Source organism: Suricata suricatta, chromosome 7, assembly GCF_006229205.1.
Source record: "Suricata suricatta isolate VVHF042 chromosome 7, meerkat_22Aug2017_6uvM2_HiC, whole genome shotgun sequence".
Classification (NCBI taxonomy): Eukaryota; Metazoa; Chordata; class Mammalia; order Carnivora; family Herpestidae; genus Suricata; species Suricata suricatta.
In genome coordinates this window covers 36026385-36045224 of record NC_043706.1, presented here as the reverse complement: position 1 = coordinate 36045224, position 18840 = coordinate 36026385, and the positions used below count along the sequence as shown (strand labels likewise).

General features: G+C 36.8%; 1 protein-coding gene across 1 annotated transcript in view; it reads right to left on the bottom strand.

The window, feature by feature from the left end:
- The window catches only part of DNAH8 (dynein axonemal heavy chain 8), a 323365-nt gene that overhangs the window by 244591 nt on the left and 59934 nt on the right, over window positions 1–18840 (bottom strand). The window contains exons 11-19 of the mRNA XM_029943168.1: window positions 18135–18168; window positions 16242–16439; window positions 10483–10559; window positions 9446–9545; window positions 8718–8837; window positions 7065–7200; window positions 3866–4053; window positions 1227–1307; window positions 701–817 (exon numbers count right to left, since the gene is read on the bottom strand). Coding sequence (XP_029799028.1) covers window positions 701–817; window positions 1227–1307; window positions 3866–4053; window positions 7065–7200; window positions 8718–8837; window positions 9446–9545; window positions 10483–10559; window positions 16242–16439; window positions 18135–18168 — 1051 coding nt within the window. The remainder of the gene's footprint in view (window positions 1–700; window positions 818–1226; window positions 1308–3865; window positions 4054–7064; window positions 7201–8717; window positions 8838–9445; window positions 9546–10482; window positions 10560–16241; window positions 16440–18134; window positions 18169–18840) is intronic.

The window sequence follows — 18840 nt, the reverse complement described above, 5'->3', positions numbered from 1 at the left end:
TAATTTGATGGAAATTGGAGGAGTACGTTTGCAAAGAAAGCTTGATGCTGAACCAAAGTTTTATAGAGCAGCAACATGTGCCATGATCTGCTATGTGTTATCTCTTTTAATCCTTATTCTGGTCCATGATTCATTAATATCTAAGTTTTACAGCTAAAGAAACAAAGGCTCCGTTAAGTAAAGTAACCTGGGAAGGAACACAACGGCAGCAAAAGGCAGATCATTGCACCTAGGTTTATCTGACTCTCAAGCCTCAGTTTTGTCTACTGAGTCCGCTGTCATCAGAGAAAAGCACATCTAAGAAGGTATGCATGTTCAACGTAGAAAAGATGTCAGAAATCTATAGACAGTCTCCATTAGGTGAATGCCTCATCTAACTAACATTAGATGTACTCATATTTAAGCACCCCATTTTGCCATCTTCCACAGTCTACAATTATCCCATTTTCTAAACTACACTGTGGAGCTGAACTACCATTTTAACCTATTGAAGGCAAGTAATTCAGAGGCAAAAACAAGGCAACCCTACATGAAAAGGCTCTAAAGCAGTTAGAGAAATATAAAGCAGTATTTTTTTAACTCAATAGATATCCTTTTAGTTAAAAGCCACACCCTTTAAATAGCTTTCATAGATGAGCAAACTATTAGTTATAGCCTGAGTATTAATGTATGTAGTTTTAAAAAAATGTATCTATCATACCTTCTTTAAAAGTTGATTGAACATATCCAAAACTGAGTCAACTTCTTGAAAGAAGCTTTCTAATGTTAAAGATGACCAAGTTAATATGGTGAGCCCTTGTCTCAACACAGTTTCCACCTAGAAAGAAGGAAAGAAAACATAGCAGCTTCCATGATTAACAAGAGCATTTGCATTTATTTAAAAAGGCTTTCTTCTTATTACCTGGAAATATTATAGGTTATATTTCCTTAATTATATTTTCTCCATTATATTTTGTAAAGGTGACTGTTTTTTAATCACCCTTGGCTGTCCATGAAGAATCATGGATTCTTAGAAAGTGCTCATTATTTAGATTTAGTTGTTTTTCAAAGGCAACAAAATTTGTTGACAAGAAATCATTCTATAGAAGAAATAGAGTTATAATGTTGAACTAGAAAGATAGCAGATCTAGGCACAAGAATAGATGTTCTAAAATCCATAATCTGTGGAACGGGATTCTAATTTTAAACAACAGGGAAATCAATATAAAACCTCTGGCATTACCAACCTTTTTCATTTTGGGGGCCATCAGATTGACAAACACTGAAGGCACTTCCAGACATAACTCATCATAATACTGCAGAAGATCCTGTTGAAAGTTAAAATGGTGTGTTTTACTTTAATTTATTTTAAAGCAAGTCATATTTTTATTCATACCAGGAAGGTTTCATTATACCTGTTTCCTCATAGTCCTGCCAAGATTAAGGCCACTCACCTAAATTTATATTAATTTACCATACTTTTTCCTCACCTATAAATTACCTTAGCCTCTCCTTTAAACAGCAAGTCAGTGGAGCTTTCTAGAGTTGTATTTTTCATATTTATTATTTAATTACCTTCCTCTATTTATGCTATTTTAAAAGTGTGGATAATTATCTTTTCAAGATGTCTCTCATTATAAGTTTTTCCCCTTTCTGTTCCTTGTCATCTGACACATTAAAGCATACTTATTATTGATGCTACATTTGCTTTCTTGAATCAAAATAAATGTATGCACAATCAAAATTAATAGGCTTATATATTTTCTTTTAGGTATTTTTTAGAGATGAACTATAATGATCAATTTTTGACCACTTCATAATTTATTTGGGGTGTGATGGGAAATACGGATTCCAGTTAATTCTTCCCACATTGTTAACTTAATAGTTTCAAAGTTATCAACTCCTTCCCACCTTTTCTGTTTCGTCTTCTGTTTGCACATCAGTATTTTAATGCTATCAAGAAGAAACGAGGGAATGTAACATGGTATGCTAAATATACTGAAATTTAAAATAAAATAAAGAATAAACAAAGGAAAAGAATAAAAAGCCCAGAAATAAATCCCTGCACATATGGTCAATTAATTTACAAAGAAGCAAGAAGATACAAAGGAACCAAAAATATACAATGAGGAAAGGACAGTCTCCTCAATACATAGTATTGGGTAAACTAGACCATCACATGCAAAAGATGCAACTGGACACCTATCTTATAATACACACACACACAACACACACACACACACACACACACACACACACACACACAAATAAACTCAAAATGGATTAAAGACTTAAGCTTTAGACTTGAAAAAGTAAAACTCTAAAAAGCAAACATGGGGTAAGCTCCTTGACAGCTGTCATGGCAATGATTTTTGGATTAAACCAAAAGCATAAACAACAAAAACAAAAATAAACAGGTGGGACTATATCAAAGTGAAAACCGTCTGTACAGCAAATGAAACCATCAACAAAATGAAAAGGCAGCCTATAGAATGGGAGAAATATTTACAAACCATACATCTGACGAAGAGTTACTGTCTGAAATAGATACATCAACAGTAAAAACAAAAACAAAACAAAACAACAAAGGAACTGAATATACATTTTTCCGAAGAAGACACACAAATGGCCAACAGGTACATGAAAAGGTAGTCAATATCACTAACCATCTGGGAAATGCAAATCAAAACCACAGTGAGATGGTATCTCACACCTGTCAAAACAAGCAAACAAAAAACCCAAGAGATAACAAGTTTTGGTCAGGATATGAAGAAAAGGGAACACGTGCGCAGTGTTGGTGTGGATGTAAAAATGGTGCAGCTACTATGAAAAACAGCATGGAGCTTCCTTAAAAAAAATTAAAATAAAAATACCATATGATATAGCAATTCCCACATCAGGGTCTCAAAGAGATATCTAGATTCCCATGTTGTTTACAATAGCCAAGATATGAAAACATGCATCAATAGATGAATATATCAAGACAATACGGTGTATATATATGCAATGGACTATTACTCAGCCATGAGAAAGCCATCTGCCATTTGCAACAACATGGATGGGCCTTGAAGACATTAGACTAAGTGAAATGAGGCACACAAAGACAAATACTGTATGATGCCACTGATATGAGGAATCTAAAAAAGCTGAATTGGGGGTGCCTGTGTGGCTCAGTTAGGTGTCTGACATCAGCTCAGGTTGTGATCTCACAGTTTGTGAGTTCGAGCCCCGCACCATGCTCTGCACTGACAGCTCAGAGCCTGGACGTACTTTGGATTGTGTGTCTCCCTCTCTCTCTGCCCCTCCACCACTCACACTCTGTCTCTCTGTTTCTGTCTCTCTCTCAAAAATAAACACTAAAAAAATATATATAAATAAATAAATAAGCTGAATTTTTAAAAACAGCAGAAAAGTGGTTGTCAGGGGCTGGAGGTGGTGAGGGCATAGGAAAAGTTTGGTAAAAGGGTACAATCAGTTAGCTATAAGATGAATAAGGACTGAGGAGCCAGTGAATAACATGGTGGCTGTAAATGATAACACTATATCAGAAAATTGAATTTTACTAAGAGAGAAGAACTTAAACATTCTCACTGAAAAGAAACAAATATATATAACATATATGCACATATATATGAGGTAATAAATGTGTTAATTAGATGACAGGAATACTTTCACAGTATATATGTATATGAGATCATCATGATGCACATTTCAAATATCTTACAATTTTGTCAACTGTACCTCAATAAGACTGAAAAAAATGAAGAATCAAGATAGTAACAAATTTCCCCTTGATATCACATCAGCACAACTCGAGTGATATATTTTTCTTTTACCAAAGCAAAAACCTCCCTCAAAAATAATTTAAAAATATAATCTATCTTACCTGCAAATGCAATTTATCTGCTTTCAATTTACTCTCCATTTTTAGCAATCTCTCTGCCTGTTCTGGTACATCCAGCTTCATTTTTATCATGCACTTAGTTTCCTGAACAATTTCCAAAATTTTGGGATCGAAATTAACCAGCAACTTCCCTGTCTCTGGGTGTCGCACAAAAAGTGTGGCTTGTAAAGCTGCAAATAAATGATTATTGGCATTAGTTTTTCTGGATTTCTTTTCTGTTTCCTGCCATGTTTGCACACCTGTCTTCACTGGGGACTGACTTCTTAATAGAACAATAGTTTTGGCTACCGTAGGTCCTAGGCAGAGCATCTGACACGTGGTCAGTGCTCAAAACAGATAAATGAATGCAGTGTGTCTGCAAAGCCATACAATCAGACTCAGAAAGATAAAAATGGACGAAGAACAGATAGCCTTCATGCTATGAACCGCAACACTTTTGTGAATGGGTCTACGGCAACTAATGCAATGCAGCTTATTTTAACAGATTGTGCTCTAACGGCTGCGAGAGAACTGGAAGGAGCACACACTACAAAACATGACACACCTCATATGACAACCTCATCCCCACAGCCCCAACCTACTTCTTCAGAGGGGTTTATCTGAATTAAGCCTTCATCTTGAATTGCTGGTAACTGAGCTCAATACCAGCAATGCATATTTATTAAACACCATGGCACTGTAACCTTCTAGGATGTAGAGGATGTTTTACTTTAGGCTACACCTAAACTACTACCTGAATATCCTTCATATATAAAGGAATTTTCAGGCACGCTTTTTATTACAAATTGAAATATGTAATCCCAGTTAGTGGTGAGTAGCCTTAGCTCATCTGGTATCCTAACATGAATTATTTCTAGAGACATAATAATAATAATACACTTCAAGATGAGTATGTGCTAGCTTAAATTATAGCTTATATTAACAAACACTACTACCATGAGAATTTCCTATGTATCTTCCAAGCCTCACATAATTTCATAGAATGTGGCTGCACTGAATTTCTAGTAAAATAAAATAGTCTGTATATCCCCTTGAAGTTAGTTGACTTTTATTCATCAATTAGTCTGAAGATGGTTCTTAATGCTGCTGGTTGCATGAGGATTTCAACTAAAAGTTTTGCTTAATTCATTTGGAATCTTTTTCAAATTGGGCCTGAAATCATTGATCCTCCCAAGTAAATTCCAAAATAACCTTGGAACACTCATCTAATGAAATCCGTCTTCCTTAAGGCTGTACTGAGCTTTCTTGAAAGGACAAAATGGTCAGTAAGACCACTAAGAATAATGACAGCCAGGAAGTCAGCTCCAGGACTGAGTGACATTTCATTAAACCTTATAGAGCAAGCATCCACAAGAGGCCAACACTAGGTCCCCAATTATTATTCCGAGTTCCTATATTGTTAAATATAGCCACGTCAATACAACAAGAAGTCTTGCAGAGCAATTCATTTCCACTAGCCCGTGTTCATAGGAAAAGGCAGATTTAAATCCCAGCTTTGCCACTTCCTAGCTGTGTGATGATTTTGTGCAAGGGACTGCAGTACCTCAGTTTCCTCTTCTATGAAATGAGGATAATTATAGTTCCTCATAGGGTCACCATGAGGCTTAAAAGGAAGCCGCATACGTACAGTGCTTTGACAAAGCCTGGCAATATTGGAAGGACTATACAGGTATCAGCTATCACTGTTCTTTCTTTCTTTCTTTATTTTTATTTTACTATCACTGTTATTTAAAGGATACAAAGATAAAACAGACTTAGCATCCTTTGTGTCGGGGAGATAAAACAGATCCATAAAGCAGTGAGTATCATGAGAAAGAGCAGCAGATAAAGCGTATAGAGGACTCTGGAGGAGGAAAGCGTTATTTTCTGCTGGGAGAACAGGAAGGAGCTTTATGGAACAGGTAAGGGGTGAACTTGTTTTTGAACATGTGCTGCTAAGAGGAAAAACCATTGGGAAAAAGAAAAGTAGGAAAGGGTATGGTATTGTAGAAGCAAAATAGTACATGCTCCATTCTTTACTTAATAGTTCTCTTCTAACCTTTCCCAGAATGTGAATTTTAAGTTTCTCTTAATGCTCCTTTGAGAGTGTTGCTCCTTTGCTGACCCTCTTTAGGATCCGTAAGGTCGCACCGTACTCACTACCCAGGAACAGCTGGCCTGATAGGAGTGGCTTATTAAAAGCTAAACTAAGGTGCCAGGTGGGGAAGACAGCCTGGAGGGCTGGGGCCCCGTCCTCCAGGATGCAGGCATGAATGAATCAACAGCTTATAACGGCGATGTGTTTTCAACAGCTAAAATAGATGAGTCAGGAACCAAGATGCAGAAAAAGAGTGGCTCCTCGTACCATCACTTCTTGACCCAACTGCAGGATTTGTGCTTCCTGTGCCTGCAATTCTGTACCCTGCTGGGGTGCGGGTCGGGTCCTGGTGGGAAGGAGAGACCTCTCTATCAGGGACTACAGTCAGGGTTCCATCAAGGTTATGGGTAAAGCTGAAGGTTAAGATGGGACAGAGCAGAAAACTGAACGGACCGACAATTGAACCCACACAGTAACAGCACCCAGATGATGCCAGCATGGATGGATGATGACTTATAATCAGCCCTCCCCTGCCTCACAGTGAACTCTGCCTGATGCCTTAGCACCTCTCAGGGGTACCTAGACACAGCCTTACTACTGTGAATCCACTGGAGCTCAAAGTGAAGTTAAATTCTGTTATAGAAAAAGAAAGATGAGGGAGGAAAAATGGAGGGAGGAGAGGAGAGGGAAGGAAGGAAGGAAAGAAGGAAGGAAGGAAGGAAGGAAAAAAAGCAAAGTGCAATTCTTCCTCCCCTGATTGGGACTGAGATTTGAATCTATAAAATTGAAGATGTAAACTTCCCTAAATCTATGGAAACTATGAATAGTCTCGAAATTTACTTCTAAATACTATTTCTTAGTGGGAAGTCACAACCTAAGTATATCAACTTAAAGGTGATGGCAACTGGTGCTTATAAAATCAGAATAGTATTTCATAACTGTAAAGAAATAATTGCATTTAAAAAGACATAATTGTATCATCCCCAAAGCTAAATTTGACCATCATAATGTTGCATAAAAGGGATGTAAAAATTTTCCAGAACCACAAATTCATTCAAAATCTCACACCTCCTCCCGAGTGTCACTGCACAATCTCATACACACCGTACTGCAACTGTGAGATCTCTCTGACCCAGGCCGTGTGATAAACCACCTCGAACTCCACCAGAACATAGGAAATTCTGTTATACTGACGAATGATAGCTTTACCTTCTGCACTGGACAAAATTTCTGAGTGTTTCTGTTTTTTTAAGAGGAAAAAAGATTTATAATTAAAAGACTGTTGATTGTTTTTGTATCCAAATCATAAAGCTGTTGGTACTTAAAATGTCATCAAATAATTATGCTAGCAAGTTAGAATTTGCCTCAGAGTAAAACAGGGCTGAGGGAAGCCATACAAACTAAGGATGGAAGTAGAAAATCATTACCAGCAGAAAGGGAAAATTGGAAAAGGAAATAGAGGATTTAAGAAGAAAGAGAGGTCTCTAGCCTTACAGCCAGTCAGGCTGAGTCTCTGCTTTCAATTCTCTATTCCCTCCCCACTTTGTTGAACAAGACACAATGGACTGATTTTCCTTGAGCTGTCAATGAATATCAGGGAAAATCCCCAAATTCCAGCACTCAAAATAAAGTAACTATATCAAAGGACAAAAACCAAATTTTTTTACATAAAAACTGAAAGCTTTATGTTTTGACTCACAGATGTCAAAAACAGCAATCCAATTGCAGAGTCAATCAGCAATATAGTCCCCGTCCTCGCCTCTTTTCTAAGGCCAGGCTTTTTGTATTTTTACAAATAGTGAGAACAGGAAAATAAATGATAGCAGCCATCAGAAACAACAAAAAATTAATATCCAAGAATGTTTAAATACTAAGATTACTTGAAAGACTATTTTTGGTTGTTATTTTGTTCTGTATTAGGCATAAGATGCCACCAACTCTGCTTTGTTATTCTGTCTCTTTACAAAACAACCCAAACCACACAAAAAACAAAGACAAGACAAACTGGCAATTTCAGAATGACAAGAGGGCCTAAGAGTATCCTGGGATTTTTCAGAAATCTAATAATCTTAAGGACACAGAGAATGCATATACTCCATTATACTCTGCCTTAGATCTCAATTCCTTACACAGGAATATACTCTCTGGGACACTTGGGTGGCTCAGTCGGTTAAGCATCTGACTTTGGCTCAGATCATGATTTCGCACTTCATGAGTTCAAGCCCTGCATCAGGCTCTGTTCTGACAGCTCAGAGCCTGGAGCCTGCTTCGAAATCTGTGTGTCCCTCTCTCTCTCTTTCTCTGCCAATCCCCTGTTTGTACTCTGCTCTCTCTCTCTGTCTCTCAAAAATAAATAAACATTAAAAAAACTTTTTTTAAAGAATATACACTCTCAGTGTCTTCACTTTCACTAATATATGTCAGTGACCTATCTGTCCATACATAGGAATGAGCTTCAGGATCATGCCTCTACTTTATTATTTTCAAAACAATGATTCTTTAAAAGCCTTGATAAAGTATCCTATATTACTAAAAGTCATAAAGTTATAAGATTCTCCTCCTAAGAGATTAACTATAATTGACCTTATCTACCCAACATGAAGGAATGGGCTCAAGCATATTTATAAACTAAATTTTTTTGCCAGTGAAAAAATTAGCTTTCGCTACTTTATTGGACACAAACATTATAGGACAAAATGTATGTCTTATATTAAAACTACCATAATCCTCATGCTATAAACATAATTATTGGCTTACGAAGAAATAGTTGATGGGCTCACTTATCCGGCGATAGAGCTGCCTCACCCAAAGTATTTTTCCTGCTATAGGGGGCATGTTGCGGCCAAGAGGGGGGTCATCTTTCTGAGAATGATAAAGCTGGAATTAAAGACACGGTATTGATGTTTAAAATTCAATACAATGGAAAAGGCAAAAGATATTCACTACATTTGCATTCACATGTTTTATGTATAGGAGCTAGTCAATAAATATGTAAATGCACTTTAGAGATCATCCGTGGCTCAGAAACTATGATGTTTCCAATATATGACATTTAATTCTCTCTAAACCCTTATTTCCCATTACATGTATATTTTTTCTGTATTTTATCCCAAATTTTAAGGAGATATTCAAATAAGGGAGCAATAAGCTACATTATATCTGTCACAATATTCTCCAGAGCCCATATTTCTATACACAGAAATATCAACTTAAATGGGCTTTCCTATACACACATAAATGCTGTTATAAAAACAAAACAAAACAAAACAAAACCTGTTCTTAAGAGCATAGGGATACAAATCTGGCTGTCCAGTGACATATGTATACTGTCAACACCTTCCCACATATAGAGGGGCACATCAGAGGTCCTTAGCAGTGAAAGGGTCATTTTGAAAAGCCTGGCACAAGAGAATAAGGGAAAACACTTTCAGAATGCTTCTCTTTTTGTACTAAAGTACCACTCTGTTCATAAACATGACCCTTGCCTTCTTAATAGCTTCAAGTTCGGCCACATAATACTGAAGAATACGCTCAATGGTATGGTGTATTTCTAACTGAAGACAGGGGATGTTCAGCTTCTGGAATCTGAAAGTAAGTAAGGGTGAATAATCAAAAAGTCAATGAGAAACATACTTAAGAATTGCTGCCATCCTAAAGACCCATTCATTCACTCATTTGACAAATACTCTAAGTGATGCACAGAAAATACTAGGGATAGTAATGGACTGATGATAAAGTAAATTCACACCAGCGTACTATGGGTAAAGAGAGAGACAGACAGATAGAAAGATACAGAAACAGAGACATCAAAAAGAAAATGGTGCTGCCATCTGCCTATAGTATAGCACTATCATTTGTCAAAATCATTTTTTGCCGGTTTTGACTCTTTCAGTGGTCTCATGAGGTGAGGCCTCACTAGTATGATCCAACATTATAGAGACATGGAGCTATATAGCAAAGCTGGGCCCAAATCAGATGCACTGGCTTTCAGGGGCACATTCTCAAAAGATCCCTAACATAGACCACAAGCCCTCCATGAGCTCACAGGAAATGGCTTCTAGTCCAGGCTGCCCTGACCTTTAGGAGAACACCGTTGTCAGGAATAGAGGAAAAGGAAGCAGCAGGGGCACTCTGGAGGGAAAATGAGAAGTTGAGTATCTACTACTCTTAGATCATTTCACTTTTAGAAATCCTTGCAGGATGCAGAATTAAATATTATTTGTTCCCTTTCCAATAACATCTATGAAATTAACTTCAAATATATTACATAGCTGGAGGAAAAATCATGTGAAATAATTTCATCTCCTTATTGGAAGACTTTCTGCTTCAAAAAATGCAATGAGAAATATCATACTATATTTCAAATTTTTACCAGTCTATTTAATGGTAATTGAAAAATTAATGTTTATAAGTCTTAAAGTTAACAGAGAAGAGGTTTCCAAAAATATCTTATTTGAAACTATATTTTCAAATATAAAATTATCCCACCAAGGAACTATACTGCTTAATGCATTATAAATACCTTTGAAGAAGTTGAAGGGCCTGCTGAGAAGATAAGATTTTTCCAAAAGTAGTGTTCATAAATGCCTGTATTTGTATCTGAAAGAAAATATAGGGAGAGATTATTTTTGTTTAACAACAATTAATGATTTCCCTGTAGAATCAAAATTGCCTTAAACATACCTGCCACCTAAGCATCTAGAACTGCACTGTCCAGCATGGAGGCCACACGTGGCTACTGAGCACTTGAAATGTCACTACATAGAAGTGAGATGTGCTCTGAGAGTAAAATACACACTGGATTTCACACACACACACAGACAAGAATGTAAAATATGTCAATGATTTTTCTTAAAATTTTTTTTATTTTATCATTTTTAATAGAGAGAGAGCACAAGCAAGGGAATGGCAGACAGAGAAGGGGGACAGAAGATCCAAAGTGGTCTCTGTGCTAACAGCAGTGAGACCGATGTGGGGCTAGAGCTCATAAACCGTGAGATCATGACCTACGCCGAAGTCAGACACTCCACTGACTGAGTCACTCAGGCGCCCCTCAAGATTTTTATCTTGGTGAAATGTTAAAATGGTAATATTTTGAATTATGTTGGGTTGGGAAAAGTGTAATATTAAAATAAATTTCACTTGCTTCTTTTAACTATTTTTTAACTATTAACTATGACTGTTACTAGAAAAATTAAAATTACATATGAGGTTTGCTTTTGCTGCTCATTATTTATGAGATATGACTAGAGATTTATAAAAGGAGTGAATGTCCCTTACCAAGCATATTTTTGGGATATTTAAATTTCTAAGCATATTGGTAGAGCAATGTAATGACATATAGACCCGAAGGGTCAACAAGTGTCATTTTCCAACCTGACTGTTCTCACAACCCTCTTTGTGACATTAAGGAAGAACAAGAAGAAGAACATACTTTTCCAAGACTCTCACTATCCCTAGCAGTAAACTCCGAACTCCTGGTCCTCCACTGATGGAACTGAAGTACTGCTTGCAAACCACTCTCACTTATAAGTTGTTATGGTCTCTAATATGGGCCATGCATATGAATCAAAATTTGAGAAAGGAAGGAAAATTTAACGTTGACACATTTTTGAAAATATTAAAAATTTAAAAATTGTTAACGTTTTTAAGAGAAAGACCCAGTGTGAGCAAGGGATGGGCAAAGAGAGAGACACACAGAATCCAAAGCAAGCTCCAGGCTCTGAGCAGTCAGCAGAGAACCTGATGCAGGGCTCGAACCCACGAACTGTGAGATCATGACCTGAGCCGAAGTCAGACTTGAAACTGACAGAGCCCCCAAAATATTAAAAATTTAAGACAATCTCTAAACTTACTGAAAGCTAAAATATATATCTAAGACCACAGAAAAGCTTTTATAATATGTAGTCTTTATTAATAAATCATAAAAATATAAGATACACCAAAGTTAGTTCTAAGAAGAGAGTTTCTAGCAACACAAGTCGGCCTCAAGAAGCAAGAAAAATCTCACATAAACAACCTAACCTTGCAGTGAAAGAAGCTAGATAAAGAAGAACAAATAAAACCTAAACCCAGAAAAAGGAAGGAAATAATACAGATCAGAGCAGATATAAATGATATAGAAACTAAAAACAATCAAGATCAATGAAACCAGGAGCTCGTTCTTTGAAAAGATCAACAAAATTGATAAACCTCTATCAAGAGAGAAGATCCAAATTTAAAAAAATTACTAATGAAAGAGGAGAAATAACACCACCACAGAAATATAAATAATTGTAACAAAATATTATGACCTATATGCCAACAAATTAGACAGCTTAGAAGAAATGGATAAATTCCTAGAAACATATAACCTACCAAAACTAAAGCAGGAAGACAAAGGAAATATGAACAGACCAATTACCAGCAATGAAATTCAATCAGTAATCAAAAATCTCCCAACAAAGAAATGCCCAGGATCAGACAACTTCACAGATGAATTCTAATATTTAAAGGGTTAATACCCATTCTTCTCAAACTTTTCCAAAAAATACAAATGGAAGAAAAACTTCCAACTCATCCTAAGAGGCCAGGATCACCCTGATACCAAAACCAGATAAAGACATCACACACACACAAAAAGAGAGAACTCTTTTGCCAAATCTCTCATGAATATGGATGTAAAGTGCTCAACAAAATATTAGCAGATTGAATTCAACGCTATATTTAAAAAATCATTTGCCACAATCAAGTGTGATCAATTTCATGGATGCCAGAGTGGTTTAATACTTGCAAAAACAATTGATATGATACATCACATCAATAAGAAAAAGGGTAAAAACCATATGACATTTCAATAGATGCAAAAACACATTTGACAAAGTACAACATCCATTTACAATAAAAAAAAAAAACACCCCTCTGCCAAGTAGGCCTAGAAGGAACATATCTCAACATAATTAAGGCCTTAAATGAAAAACACGCAGACCACATCGTACTCAATGGTGAAAACCTGATCGCTTTACCCCTAAGGTCAGGAACAAGTCCACTCTCACCACTGTACTTCAACATAGAACTGAAAGTCCTGGGCACAGCAATCAGACAACATAAAGAAATAAAAAGCATTCAAATTGGTAAGGGAGAAGTAAAATTTTCACTATTTGCAGATGACATGATACTATATATAGAAAACCCTAAAGACTACACAAACACACACACACACAAAATACTAGAACTGATAAATAAATTCAGTAAAGTTGTAGGATACAAAATCATTGCACAGGAATCTGTTGCAATCCTATATACCAATAATGAAGCAGCAGACAGTGAAATTAAGAAAGCAATTCCATTTACAATTGTACCAAAACCAATAAAATATCTAGGAATAAATATAACAAAAGAAGTGAAAGACCTGTACTCTGAAAATTATAAAACACTGATGAAAGAAATTGAAGACCACGCAAAGAAATGGAAAAACATACCACACTCAAAGATTAGAAGAAGAAATAGTTAAAATGTCTATACTTCCCAATACAATCTACAAATTTAAACAACCCTATCAAAAGACCATAAGTATTTTTCACAGAGCTAAAACAAACAACCTTAAAGTTTGTATAAAACCACACACACAAAAAAAAACCCTGAATAGGCAAAGAAATCTTGAAAAGGAAAAAACTGGAGGTATCACAATTCCAGATTTCAAGTTATATTACAAAGAGGTAGTAATTAAAACAGTATTGTTCTGGCATAAAAATAGACAGTGGAACAATGGAATAGAAAAGAAAACTGAGAATTAAACCCACAAGTATAAGGTCAATTAATCTTTGACAAAGGGAGAATGAATATATAATAGGAAAATGACAGTCTCTTCAACCAATGGTGTTGAGAAAACTGGACAGCAACATGTGGGATGAAACTGGGCCACTTTCTTTCACCATACACGAAAATAAACTCAAAATTGATTAAAGACCTAAATGTGAGACCTGAAACCATAAACATCCTTGAAGAGAGCACAAGAAATAATATCTCTAACATTGGCTGTAGTAATATTTTTCTAGATATGTCTCTTGAGGCAAGGGAAATAAAAACAAAAGTAAATTATTAGGACTACATCAAACTAAAAAACTGCCCAGCAAAGGAAACAACCAACAAAACTAAAAGGCAACCTACTGAATGGGAGAAGCTAGTTGCAAATGACATATCCAATAAAACATTAGTATCCAAAATATATGAATAACTGATCCAAAAACAATCCAGTTAAAAAATGGGCGGAAGTAATCTCTACATCCCATGTAAGGCTCGAACTTACAACCCTGAGATCAGAGGCGGAGGGGATTAAAATGCATGATATCATGTAATTTGAGTGGGGTTGATCCCAATGCCTAACCTCCGAGCTGGGCATGTGATACAGATCTGGCCAATAAAGTTCCATGATTGCAGCAAGTGTGCATGTGTGCTCTCTCTCTCAAAACAAATAAATAAGTTTTTTAAAAGTTAAAAAAAAATGGGCAGAAGACATGAACAGACATTTTTCCAAAGATGGCCAACAGACACATGAAAAGATGCTCATCATCACTCATCATCAGGGAAATGTAAATCAAAATCACAATGAGCTATCACCTCACACCTGTCAGAATGGCCAAAATCAAAAATACAAGAAGCAACAAGTGTTGGCCAGAATGTGGAGACATGACAGCACTCTTGCACTGTTGCTGAATGCAAATTGGTGCAGCCATTGTGAAAAATGTATGGAGCTTCCTTAAAAAATTAGTATCAGTAATCCAGTAATCACACTACTCGAGTATTTACTCCCCCAAAAAATACAAAGACACTAGCCCAAAAAGATATATTCACCCCTATGTTTATTACAGCATTATTTATAATAGCCAAACTATGGAAGCAGCCCCAGTGGCCATCAATAGGTGAATGGATAAAAAAGATGTGGTATATACACAATGGAACATTATTCAGCCATAAAAAAGAGTGAAATCTCGCCATTTGCAACAACACGACTGGAGTTAGAGAGCATAGTGCTGAGCAAAATAAGTCAGCCAGAGAAAGACAAACACCATATGATTCCACTTACATGTGGAATTTAGAAACATAACAAATGAGCAAAGGAAAAAAAATAAGACAAACCAAAAAACAGACTCTTAACTATAGAGAACAAATTGACGGTTACTAGAGGGGAGGTGGGAGAGACGATGGGGGAGCTAGGTAATGGGGATTAAAGAGTACACTTGGCGTAGATGAAAAATAATAATAAAAATAAGTAAATCATAAAAATAAGCAATAATTTGTTTTCAAAACCCACAAATTCCTATTGCTATAAATATATAACTCCTAAAGCATTTTTGGAGCAAACTCCACCAAACCCAACTGGCCAAACAGTATAAGTAATAACTAAAATATATCAAACACTCTTTCAAAAACTGAAAAGAAATCTATGCCAAAAAGAAAAGGTGTTATTAGAATTTTAGGATCATTCTTATTTATGTTGTCCAGATTACCTTAATATAGTTTTTAAATAATTTTTAAAAAGTAAATGAGGAAAATATAATTTTCTTCACCATCATGGCAAGAATTTCAGATTCAGAAAGTGGACAGAGTATATTCTTGTCTCTCTCTGTACCTCCAGAACATTCTGTAGCAAAGAGGAGACCATTCCCTGGGGGCTAAGCCTAGGTTTACAGCACTTTATGAGGTAACTGAGGTCATGTAAGCTCAAAAGGTGGGAAAGAAATATGTTGTGGTCTCACCAGACATATTTTTTAAGTACCCTTCATCCCTCTGCTACCCCACAAGCAATGACAAACAGGATGAAGTTTTCTTTAGAGCCGTCCTCTAAGCTGCAGAGAGAATGTGCCCATAAAGTGCAAGGCCAAGGGGACAGCAAGCAGTCTTTCTAATCTGTCGTCAAATCTTCTCATACTTAAAACAAAAAATAAGGATGACACATTTTCTCTTAGACCGGAAAATTGACATGGGCTCCTCCTTGGCACAACAATAATGGTAATAATGGAACAGAAATTCTAATGCAAACTAGAAACGAACCCCAGCTACAACAGCTCTTTGGGCTTCTGGTTATTCGTTGATATCTTTTACTGAATATGCTCATTTTTCATGTAAAGAAAGATGGAAAATATTTTGTGGACTCGTTAAAAAATTATTCACACTGGCAAATCATTTTGATCAATTACACAAGAGTAACTTTTATAGTACTCTCTTATACTTTTATGTGAATTCCAGTACTATTGATGACATTTCAGCTTTACTAAAATAAAAGTATGTATAATTACTTACCTCTAAACCATTGATTTTTGTCATGAACTCTAAGAAATCTGTATCAAATTCTGTTCTTCTTGGATCCAGAATGTCATACTGTTTTTTCTTAATGCTTTGATATATATTTTTGAATTTTATTGACATAATATCTATTCCTTCTATCGTGGAATTACTCAAGGCTGAATATGTCTGCACAATAGTTATCATTTCTGTAATCTTAAAAAGAAAAGTGTTATTTTAGAAATGGGATATTAGCAGCCTTATCTAGAATACGCTTTTAATGAATCATTGATTTAAAAAACAAAGCAAGGGGTGCCTGGCCAGCTCAGTCGAGAAGAATGCAACACTGAACCTTGGGGTTGTGAGTTTGAGCCTCACGTTGGTGTACAGATTACTTAAAATAAAATATCTTTTTTTAATTTATTTTTTTAATTTTTTTAATGTTTTTAATTTATTTTTGAGAGAGAGAGACAGTGCAAGCAGGGGAGGGTCAGAGAAGGAGGGAGATAACAGAATCTGAAGTAGGCTCCAGGCTCTGAGCTAGCTGTCAGCACAGAGCCCGATGCGGGGTTCGAACCCACAAACCATGAGATCATGACCTGAGCCAAAGTCGGATGCTTAACCGACTGAGCCACCCAGGTGCCCCTTAAAATAAAATCTCTTAAAAAAATAAATAAAATTTTAAAAATAAAAATCAAAGCAATAAACAGGCCCTAGAATCATTTAGCTAAAACCAGCCAGAGGAGATAAAATAGAAGACAAATCTCTATCACCAATCATTATTACTGTTAGACTATTTCTATTATGTGGAGAGAGAGTTTACTACCTTTCTCAGATTTTGATCACTTTGCCTTTCAAGAGGGGGAAGAAAAGAATTTGAGTAAAAGCTCTTACAGATGTTTGAATAATTTTATCTTTTTACTCTTGAGAATTTTCTGAAAATCATTTCACTGGATCACTAGATTTTTTACCATTATGGGGTGCTTTACGATTATGGGGTTCCTGGGTGACTCAGTCAGTTGGGCATCTGACTTTGGCTCAGGTCATGATCTCCCACGCAGATCATGAGTTCAGGCCCTGCCTTGGGTTTGTGCTGACAGCTCAGAGCCTGGAGCTGCTTCAGATTCTGTGTCTCCCTCTCTCTCTGCCCCTCCCTGCTTGTTCTCTCTCTCTCTCTGTCTCTCTGTCTCTGTCTCTGTCTCTCTCTCTCTCTTTCAAAAATAAACATTAACAACTTTTAAATAAAATAAATAAATAAAACACTTTACCATTCTTTCGGCCCTCCCCACAATTCTGAAATGTAAGACTAGCACAAATCCACATCTGTTTTCACCTGCGTTCAGGCAACAAAAGTCCCAAGAAGCCTAAAGACAACTGAAGTCACTTCTGACCCCTGAAGAGCCCTGGGAAACCCTCAAAATCAACTTTACTACACAAATGGCTGCCTCCATCTCAATGTACCAACACCACCTACTTCACCAAAAAAAAAAAAAAAAAAAAAAAAAAAAAAAGGTCCTTCACATCTACAGGCTGCTCAGTTCCTTAAACTTCATTGATGATTCCCCACTTTGATTCCTGTTTTGGAGAAAAATGCTCAAACTCTCCAGGGAAGGCCCATTGATCCAATGGCCAAACAGAAAATGAACCTGTTTTCAGGGGACTCCTCCAAATACTACACACCATGAAGACAACAGTACTGGTCCTCCTACCGAGCCAGCAGAATTCACATCAACTCCCTGCACATGGCAACCCAGATGGCCATATTCAGAGCAACCATCACTCTTACACCTCTACTTCTGTACACTTCCAACCACCACTGTCATCCTAGGAGCCAGCAGAAACCTGGAGGAAAGCCAAGCCCCCTGTAACTTGCAGTACACTGTATATATTCTATGTAAAGATGAGCAATACCTGGCTCTCCTGCCAACACATACAGTCCACTTGCCTTAAACAAAAACAAACTTCAAAAAACAAACCAAAGAACTCAAACTACCCACTTGTTGTGTTCTTCTAGGCTGCTGAGGCTGCTTGCTATCCTTTACCCTGCCACCTGGTCCCAAGGGCCAGAGACTAGGATGGATTTCCTGTCACTAACACATCCTCCATTTTATCCATGGGTTGATGAGGGGTCGGAAGGCAGAGACAGCAGTCAGGCCCATGCGTGGCCTTTCAAACTTAGCCGGTGTGTCTCCTACCCCCAACATCACATAGCAGCAGCGTGAAAGCCAGTCATGATCAGCCGCGATCATACTCCTGCTTGTTTGTCTTCCTCCTGGCTTTTTCTCCAGCTCACTCTTTATCAGCTTTTGACCCCTCAGTATTGACATCCAACCTGTGATCCCTTCTCTGCTCACCAACCTTGGCATCCTTTCCAGTTCTCAACTTGCTATGATGTCTCATCTCAGCGTCACCCTACCCACACCTCCTAGTTCCAGTTCCTTAAAGCTACCCCCAGAAATACCAGCTTCCCATCCCTTCTCTTCTCTCCCACAAATGTTCAGGGTAAGAAGCAAACAAATAAAGCAGGGCTCTGGGAAACATCGACATTCACCAAAACTTACATGGCAGGAAGAGGAAAAGCAAGCAAAGGATACTGTACTTTCTTAATTTTGTCTCT